The sequence below is a fragment of the Cynara cardunculus genome, assembly GCF_001531365.2.
Source record: "Cynara cardunculus var. scolymus isolate 2C chromosome LG 11, CcrdV1, whole genome shotgun sequence".
Classification (NCBI taxonomy): Eukaryota; Viridiplantae; Streptophyta; class Magnoliopsida; order Asterales; family Asteraceae; genus Cynara; species Cynara cardunculus.
This window is the reverse complement of record NC_037538.1, coordinates 2926974-2936928: the sequence shown is the minus strand read 5'-3', so window position 1 is coordinate 2936928 and position 9955 is coordinate 2926974. Positions and strand designations below refer to the sequence as shown.

Here is a 9955-nt window from a genome sequence, read left to right as displayed (position 1 = left end):
TTTTTTCCAAACATTAATTACTTTTTAAAGATTAATTAACCCAAAATTAATAAATCCGCCGGAAATCCGCCGGAAATATAACCGGTTTAACTTTTCCGGTGGAATTCCGGCGGAAGTCAACAAAAGTTGACTTTTTAAAATACCGCCGGAAATCCGCCGGTAATCCGCCGGAAAAATTCCGACGGAATTTGTCCGCCGGAAAATCCGCCGGAAATGCCCAGTTTTCTAGTAGTGCAATGACGACATAAGTCAGAGACAAGGACTAGGCCTTGGTGGGATAAATTGGAATTTTTTTGTTGAACCCAAATAGTTAGAACAAGATGGGACGTTAATATGACTGAAACTTAAAAAATTACTAATCTACCCTTTGATATAATCAAAATATGGTATTTGTTTTGCGGTAAAGTTCAAATTGTTTTATTTTTGTCGAATATAATTTTGATAACTAATTTTGAGTTTCTACATTAAGCTTGTTTTATCTTATGTAATTCTGGTGGACGTTTCCTAGATTCTGAATTAACTCGAATTCCCTAAGTTTGCTTCAAGAAATCTCGTCCAACTATATATCAAATCAAACTCGAGTTTAGTTTAACACCATCAAGTTAAATTCAAACTCAACTTAAGGGCCGTTTACCTAAACACTTACCCGGTAAGCACTTATCGGTAAAATTCAACATTATCGTTTACTTGCCGAGTAATATTTTATTCACTAAAAAACATCATATGCAACAATTTATCCCGGTAAGCGCTAACCATGGTAAGAGTCATCGTCTTCATTACCGGGTAAGACTCTCGATTCTTGCCTTCGCTCTTACCGAATAAGATTTTTAGTCATTGTCATATTTATCTGGTAAAGTAAAGTGATTTGGTAAGCGTTTACCCATATAAGCATTTGGTAAACGACACCTTAGTTTGATTTAATTGAAGGCTTGGTGGCATATCTATACATTAAAAAGAGGGAAAATGGAAGGTACCCCCTTGAGTTAAGCTTCGTGTCCATAATCTAGTTCCAATATCTATCCTCACATGTATATTAAATTTCAAAACAAGTATTTCTCAAAAACAAAACTCACATCAAATGAACCTTTAGCGATGTCGAAGAAGTAGCTGTAGACAGAGAAAACAGTTCGTGATCTGAAGTTGATTCAATGATAACTAGAGTGTCCAAATCAAAATGTAAAATCTGATCAAGACTTAACGAACACTAAAGAATATTTAGAAATGAATCAGTGTTGGCGATCAAATGAAACTTTTGTATTATCCTATTGTAACCAAGCGGTGTTTCTTGCATTAAACGTAATTAAAAATGACTTTTAATTGTGTCATCGTATTTGGTTGATTTGATGTAAAAATGATGAATTAAATATATTTATTTTAATTGAAAATATAATAAAAAAAACAACAATCTTGTAAAAAGATCCAACTTTTTGTTGGCCCCCAAAAGAAGTGCATGAATACATGGTTAAGCAAAGCTCTTAGATGCTGTCTGTCCCATGTGAACCTTCTATTTTTTTTATTTTAATTATGTAAATTAATCAAATTTATTTTGAATATATACGTTTTGTTAACATAGCCATTTTTCAGGGTTGGTTTCACTTTTTAGTCATTTTTCTCTAGATTACCAAAATAGTCATAGGTCCGTAAAACCAATGTTCACAATTGCGGATACATCTAAAAGACAATTTTCTTACACTTTCTACTCTTGTTTGTGAAAAATAATAATATTACATGAGGAAAAAAAATGTGGATTTTGTATAATTTTTGTCAGAGCATCTCCAACAGATTCTCTAATAAATTTCTCAAAACCTTCTTCAAAATAGAAAAAGTACTTAACATATGAAAATTTTCAAATTTAGAACTCTCAAAATATGATTATCTATGCAAGGAAAATATTTTTTTATTTTTTTCGACTAATAAGAACCTTAAAATTAAAGGCCATTTACCAAACGCTTACCCTTACCAAGTCACATTACCTCACCGGATGAATATAGTAAGAACCAAGAATTTTATCCCGAAAAAGCAAAGACAATAATCGAGTCTTACTAAGTGAAAGCGATGACTTACAATAGTTAACGCCTACCAGGTAAATTGTTGTATCGAAACCGTTTTGCTAGACTAAAAATCTTATCCGGTAAAAAAGTTATGATATTGTTGAATTTTATCGGTAACAATTATCCGGATAAGTATTTGATAAACAATCTGTAATGATATAAAAAAAGAAAACAATATTTTATACTAAATGAATATAATTTAAGAGGGGAGAATTTATATTTAAAAAAGCAGGTATATTTCTTGGAGGAAGGAAACGTCTGGTCGTCATGGTTTGCAAGTTTCTTTTTAGAATAGAAGGCAAACCAGGTAAACATGGATTACTGCGAACTCCATGCATGCTATCATCACCTCCTTTATTCCCCTATAAATGGCTTCTCCCTGTCTTTTCAACCAAACCATCCCATTCATCCTTCTTTATACCAACAGCAAGTAATTAAGCTACCAAGATTTTGAATATGGGGAAGTCATTCATTTTGGTGGCTTTCCTACTCATATTAATCACCATTGGGGCTACCGTTGTTCGAGCTGAAGACGATAAAGATCATGGCGACGACAACAGTAAGAAGTCTCCRGCACCAGTAGCAGCACCTAAGGAACAGACACCACCAGCAAAAAAGGATGACRACAGTAAGAAGTCTCCRGCACCAGTAGCAGCACCTAAGGAACAGACMCCACCAGCAAAAAMGGATGACRACAGTAAGAAGTCTCCGGCACCAGTAGCAGCACCTAAGGAGCAGAAACCACCAGCAAAAAAGGATGACGACAGTAAGAAGACTCCGGCACCAGTACCTAAGGAGCAGAAACCACCGGCCCCTAAGGAGAAACCAGCGCCGGCGCCTAAAGAGGTGAAGCCGAAGCCTTCTCCCGTTGAAGACGATGCCACTAACTACGACGATTTGACACCAGACCCAAAATCAGGATGCGAACGGGCTTTTTGTAAATCGAAAGGGGAGTGTCACTACAAGACACTAACTTGTCCAGCGGAGTGCCCCCAGAGGAAGCCCAAGAAGAACAAGAAGAACAAAGGGTGCCATATCAATTGTGGTAGCAAGTGTGAAGCTACTTGCAAATGTAAGCATACAACCTCTTCGACCAAATGTTTCTTTGAATACCTAATCTTATATATTGTTGTCTAACAAACTTGAGTTCTAATTTTCGCAGGGAGAAGGCCGAAATGTAATGGGTATGGTTCTTTATGTTATGATCCAAGGTTCGTTGGTGGTGATGGAGTGATGTTCTACTTCCATGGCAGTAAAGGACGTGATTTCGCCCTCGTCTCGGACACCAACCTCCAAATCAACGCCCACTTCATCGGAAACCGACCCATCGGTAGGAAGCGTGACTACACATGGGTTCAATCCGTGTCAGTCATGTTTGACACCCACACCCTAGTCCTTGCAGCCAAGAAGGTCCCAAAATGGGACGACTCCGTTGACGTACTTCTCATGAAATGGGACGGCCAAGAAGTCACCATCCCATTTCAAGGAAATGCCGAATGGAAAACTACCACCGGAGTAAGAGAAGTGGTGGTTGAGAGGACTGACGACACTAACACCGTGAGAGTTACTGTCGGTGGGTTGGTAGAGATCGACATGAAGGCTGTCCCTATAACTAAGGAAGATGACAAAGCCCACAACTACCAGTTACCATTAAACGACGCATTTGCCCACTTCGAGACACAGTTCAGGTTCTCAAATCTTTCCGACGATGTGGAGGGCATTCTGGGGAAAACTTACCGGCCGGAGTATGTGAGTCCGGTGAAGAGAGGAATCGCCATGCCAATGATGGGTGGGGAGGACAAGTATGAAACTCCATCTCTAACCTCCCCACTTTGCAAAGTTTGCAGGTTTCAACGACAATCTGAGACTGCTGCTGCTGCTGCTATCGCTATTGGTATATCTCAATACTGACCAATTATTCTAGTTTCGTAATCTCATGTTTTGATGATCTCTATTGAAATGTGTTAATAAGGGGAATAAAGCCTCATGAAATTCATTATTATGCAATTAAAATGATTTTATTCTATGATTATATGGTTGCCCGGAGACATCGATAACCTTAAAAGCCATGCTTTCGTGTTTTTTATGCACACGAAGCTTCTACTGCTAAACTTTTAACTACACCTGTACAAGGATCACCAAACATGCCTGTCGAGACTTCAATGTTGCAAGTTCTTGACCCAATGCACGCCTGTAATGTTTAGCAATCGTAAGATGAAACAGTTTATTTAAACATATATATACACACACACGAACACGAACATAGTCAATATCAAAAGAGTTGACCTTTTGTAGGATCGAAAGGGCATCAGTACTCCGGCATTCACCATGACTGAAACTTCCGCATTTCCCTTGAGGTGTTCCAAAGCTAGCAAACTTGATTGAATCAATGACTTGATTAGGATGAGGGCATTCGAATGAGACTCTTGGCTTTGACTTTGACTTTGACTTTCTTCCTGACTTTTTATCCTGAGTCCACGCTTCCAGGGGGAGCGGGTGAGATTCAGAGACTCGAGAACACAAACTTTCCAACTCTTGTGTTGCAAAAGAGATTTGTGTAGGGTTCCCACCCATTTCCTCAAACAACACCAGTACGTTCCCACTTGGTTTCAGCCATGATCGGGGTACGTGGTACCTGCAAGATCAATTTGATTAGCAAAAAGAATCATACTTTCGACAAATATATTCAAGAAAGACTTCACTTAACAGAGTTTGTGACGGTTTCCCACAATTCTTGAGGCATTTTGTTGAACCATATGGCCCTTTGTAACTACAAGAGCCTGCACAACCGCCATTTGGGGCGCTATAAGACGGCCAATAACGCCCAATGCTTTCTCCATTTACCCACGCCTCGCCTTTCCCCATCCCAGTGAAGTCAATCGTGATTGGATTATCACCCGCAGGGGAATCAAAACTCGTCTGTTTTAACACAAGTTCTGGTTTAGCATGTCGAAATTGGTCTGTTTTATCGTACTTTCTGGTTCTACAAGAACTTTGATATTACCTTGTACCATATCAAAGGTTGACTTTTGGGAACGGAAGACCCCGACACCCAAAGTGAAGAATCTCCTGTGTGCAGGCCTAGTGCTTCGCCTTTTAGTCCAACCTGCGATGTACCCATAGATGTCAATAAATTACAAGATATGGTCAAAAGTCCAAAAGAGTCGTATATACAGCGCCCTTTCGGGGTGTGTGTGTGTATCCCCACCTGGTATGTCCACCGCTGAGATGAAAGATCAACAGTTGACCCGTTCTTTAAGCCCTTAAGCTGCACTGGACCAGTAATACCAGCGCCTGCTTTATCAAAAAACGCACCATAGTTCTGTACACGAAGATCAGCTGAGTACCGTTATGTATTCACTTGTTACCCATATCAACATCGTAGAAATTTAAGGAGGAGGTCAAACCTTAAGTCCAACAGTCACACTCAAGAGATCGAGTTTGTTCTTTCCAGTCTTGAGGGTGATGGGGATATCCTTGGAAATCCCATTGCCAATTGCACTACCTACAAGTTACAATTTCAAAGACTCATCAGGAAAGATAACAGAAGGGTCCCTTTTGACTTCTTTGTTGCTTTTCGTACCTTGAATTTGACCATTAACGAACAAATGAAGAACATGGCCTAGTGATTCCACATGAAGAACTGTTTGAGACCCATCTTGAAGGAAGGGCTCATCACCTTTAATGTCGGTGCTGCAAGATAACCATAGGAAAAGCTCTAGAATCGAATAAGAAGCCATGATTGACTCATTTGCAAACCAGAAAGTTTGTTTTATACCTTAATGAATACCACAAATAATCACTTTGATCAGCTGTGGTGTTGATTTGTTCCACTAATCCCTGTTTATTGAAGGCGTTATCACTCGAGATCCCCACGGGTTCACTAACATAACTCCAATCCGATGAAAGTGCCTCTGAAGCACTTAGGTCATTTCTAACACTTGTAGCTACAAATCTTCGGATGGTAGAGACAGAGTTTATCTGTTGAAGGTCAAGTTAGCAACAGTGTCAAGACTTTTAAGACAAAAATGGACCAACTTAAACCTCAAATTGCCATGGATGCTTGGGATTTTTAGGGAACTTTGATAACTACATCAAAGCTTATAACTGATGCCACACATAAGTATCTTGTTGGGGCTTAATTGGTAAAGAAACCAAATGACCAATGAATTTGATAGATGCTAGGATTGACCATAAAAGTCAAACAAACCTTTGCAGTGTTGAACACCACATTCTTGCAGTCAGGCAAGATGCTGACAGACCAAGCAGGTAAGTGATAAGAATTGCCTTTGAAGTTCACAGTTGCATCAGATTTGGTATCCACATTTGCCAAAAAAGCAGCACATCCTGATGATGTTTTATAGACACTGGCCTAAAACACAAAAAAGTTGTGAGTTGTTTGGAGTCCATCATCGGTTAGACACAGCCCATCAAACCTATATATACATATATATATATATATATATATAGAGAGAGAGAGAGAGAGAGAGAGAGAGATGTTGAGGGGAAACTCAAAAAAATAAAAAACTGAGGAAGACTCTAGTACTGGACGGTATGCACATGTGCATACAAGTATTTGCAGTTGTTTCTTGGTTTTTATGCATGTGCATGATGGACAAATTGCTTACAAATTACTTATATGCACATGTACATACCAGCCAGATGGACGGTTAGCAGGGTGTTCCTCAATTTTTTATTTTTTTACGGTTTTCCCATGAACCTGACTCTACGTATAGGAACATCTCTTCTTTTTTCAAGGGCTCTTTTAGAAAGAGATTTAAAGGGGTTCCATATATCCTCACCTCTAGATTGTTACCAAGAGAAGTAGTCGTTGGATCCGTTGCCAGCAGCGCCTCTTCACAAAGCTTTATGGCCTCATGTAAATCTTTCAAATGACCCCACTTAGGTTGTCGAGGCGCTCCTACATCATATATATCGAACAAGATATTCTGGTTAATAACATCTTTAAAAATTGTTAACCTGTTGACTAATCAATTATGCTAAATGTAGAGTCCCACATCGGCTAGAATTGGACCATTTATATTCGATACCTCACATGGTAGCAAAGCCATGATCTACCTCTAAAAGGGATCCGATACGAAACTAAAACTATTGCACACACAACAAGCCACGAAACAAGACTGCTGGTGTTTAAGAAGAAATCATACCGTACTCATCAAGTGGAGCATCGTAATCATAACTTGTCGCAATAAAGGGTCCTCCAGTAGAGTGGCCGAAATTAGTCCCACCATGGTACTGCAAGGAGGCACACACAATATCCACAAATATTTAACATCCTCAACACACTCAAGTTGAAAACTTAAACACACCCGGAACCTAGAAACTAACCATATAATAGTTCTGGAAGGTTCCACCTCTTTGGTAGAACCGTGCAACCGCGAAAGCAATGTCTTCCGCTGGTCTATAAGGCACTGCACCACCAAACGAGAGAAACCATCCAGTCCAATTCTCAGTCCACATTGTAGGCTTGTTTTTAGCATTTGGAGTGTACCCATCACAGTAGAACCCGTTGCAAGTATCTATCTACATTCAACATTAAAAAAAAAATCACACATTAATCCGCATTAATCAACCTCAAGAATTTAACTAAAGTTCATTCGGTTCTTTGTTTCGTATTACAATTGGATCAGGAGCATCCCTTTGCTGGCACATCACCCATGGCACGCCCGTATCTAAAGATGTAGCCATACTCGCTGCCCATTTGATATAAGTTTTCGCAGCGGGACCATAAGCCGAATCAATATTACCATATTCATTCTCAATCTGTCATCAAATATGCACAAATAAGGTTCCATATTCATATAAACCTCATTCTGATTCTGCAGCACTTAAAACAGCAAAAAACGAACCTGAGATAAGATTATCGGTCCACCTTGAGATGCATACAGATTCTCCTCCTTCATCATGTCAACTATCTTGGCTGTAAATCGCTTCATTTCGGCCTAAAACATATGCCCATTTCGTCAAGAACCAGTAGATTAAGGACATGTTTGTTAGCAGCTTAATAGGCCTCGCAATTTATTCGGTCAACTATACATGACTGTTTGATAGTAGATTAATGATATAGAAAGTCACTTGTTTAGTAAGCTTCTAAAGGAGATCTTTATGTAAAAAGTCCACACTTTTTACATCTATGAAAAAACCGTTTTAAAACAAAAACCTTCTCAATATATACAGACAAATCCACACTGACAGCTTTATCCATAAATGACTTAATCCTAAGAAAGCTTTCTAACGAAAAGAGAATAATTAAACCTTAAAAGGCTCGTTATCGGTTCGAAGCTCGATTCCAGGTACGAAATGTAACCAAACCGGAAACCCACTGTTCACAAAAAGAAACCAAGGAACAACATAAACAACCAGCACTTGGATCATTGTCAACATAAAAAGATTAAAAGAACACAAATCAACACTAACCCATAATTCCATTCAGCACAAACATAAGGCCCAATTCGAAGATGAACATAAAGACCAGCATCAGCCACCGTTTTCACAAATTTAACCAAATCTTTTCTTCCTTCGAAGTCATACTGTTGAAGTCCAAGATTGTGTCAGCATGTCAAATGAAAATGGGTCTAATATACAGGGTTGGGTTCCGATGACTCAAACAGTTGATCTCAGTTTATTAGAATTTCCCAGTATTGATTCAAAAATACCCATTTAAAAAAGCTGAAGAACTAGGATTAATGATTAAGACTAGGTTTCAAGATTTCTTGAAGATTAAAAAAGAACCTGGTTTTTAGTAGGTTCATGCAAATTCCAGAAAACATAGGTTTCAATTACATCCAATCCTCCTTCCTTCGACTTCTGAATTAGGCCTGGCCACATCTGCAATTCAATTCATTTAAATAAAGTTAGGATAAGTTATAGTGGGAGAAAGCTAGAGAGAGAGAGAGAATGTATATGTGTCGGTGGGTTGTAGTGACTCATACGTCAGGAGTACTTCGAGGGTAGTGAATAGAACCGGAAACTAGCACCCGGCGCTTGCCGTCGATCACCAATGCCCGGTGATCATACGTCACATTGCCACCAAACACCGCCGTCGCCGTCGCCGTCGCCGCCACCAGAATCGAAACAGTCAAGAACTCCATCATAACTCTCCTCATCATTCCTTTACCACAAATATCCTTTGCCTAACCCAGTTTAATCAAATATCTGTGTATTTTTTCCAGCTTAAATCGTCTTCAAAAAGCTCTGTTTCTTAAAGCATTTGGTTTACTTTTGCCGGAAAAAACAGTATTAAGAAAAGAATCAAAGTAAAATGTGAAGTAAAAGATGAAATTCAAGAATGATAGAGACTGAATCAAGAATATATATATATATATATTATGTATCTATCTATCTATCTATCTGAGGTATGGCCGGAGACGACACGCCACCGGTTAACCTATTAGTCACGTGTCATCTTTATCTTCTTCAATGAAAGCTTAACTCAATTGGTTGCCCATTAAGCAAGAGAGACACACATTATATATATATATATATATATATATATAATTGAATTATTTAAAAAATATATATATTTAAATTAAATAATGGGTCTGCAAATTCGTCGCATTTGAAGGATAGAAATGATATTGTTTTGGGAATGATAAAGATCGGAGCACAAGGACAAGCTGTGGCAATCACGGAAATGCTAAACAGGGAGGGCTACAGACTACAGAGGTTGTATATATTTACAAAGGCACCACTATAGTTTCTCAAAATGACTTTGAACCCCCTAGACTTTGTAGAAATGTGAATTTTAGGCTTTACACTGGCGGGACCGACCATGGTCGTGGCGGGTACGGTTCAACCGAAAATTTTATTTGGAATCTTGTCGTATGTGTCCTTTTTAGGTATTAATGAAAACAAGATTATTTTAACAATTACTTATATTTTAT

General features: G+C 38.6%; 2 protein-coding genes across 2 annotated transcripts; one reads left to right on the top strand and one right to left on the bottom strand.

Moving 5' to 3' along the window:
* Window positions 1-2318: 2318 nt before the first annotated feature.
* On the top strand, window positions 2319-3962 carry LOC112520957. The gene is made up of 3 exons (XM_025129583.1): window positions 2319-2358; window positions 2491-3123; window positions 3214-3962. The coding sequence occupies exons 1-3, from the start codon at window positions 2319-2321 to the stop codon at window positions 3960-3962; spliced, it is 1422 nt and encodes a 473-aa protein (XP_024985351.1).
* A 92-nt stretch (window positions 3963-4054) lies between these two features.
* On the bottom strand, window positions 4055-9314 carry LOC112521891 (beta-galactosidase 8). The gene is made up of 18 exons (XM_025130890.1): window positions 9005-9314; window positions 8805-8900; window positions 8490-8602; window positions 8328-8394; window positions 7922-8014; window positions 7692-7835; window positions 7401-7595; window positions 7220-7307; window positions 6854-6972; window positions 6262-6423; window positions 5830-6032; window positions 5635-5744; window positions 5459-5556; window positions 5260-5373; window positions 5056-5157; window positions 4759-4970; window positions 4338-4686; window positions 4055-4242 (listed from the first exon to the last, which is right to left on the bottom strand). Exons 1-18 carry the CDS (start codon window positions 9179-9181, stop codon window positions 4135-4137), a joined length of 2550 nt encoding a protein of 849 aa, XP_024986658.1. The 5' UTR covers window positions 9182-9314; the 3' UTR covers window positions 4055-4134.
* Between the last annotated feature and the right edge of the window lie 641 nt (window positions 9315-9955).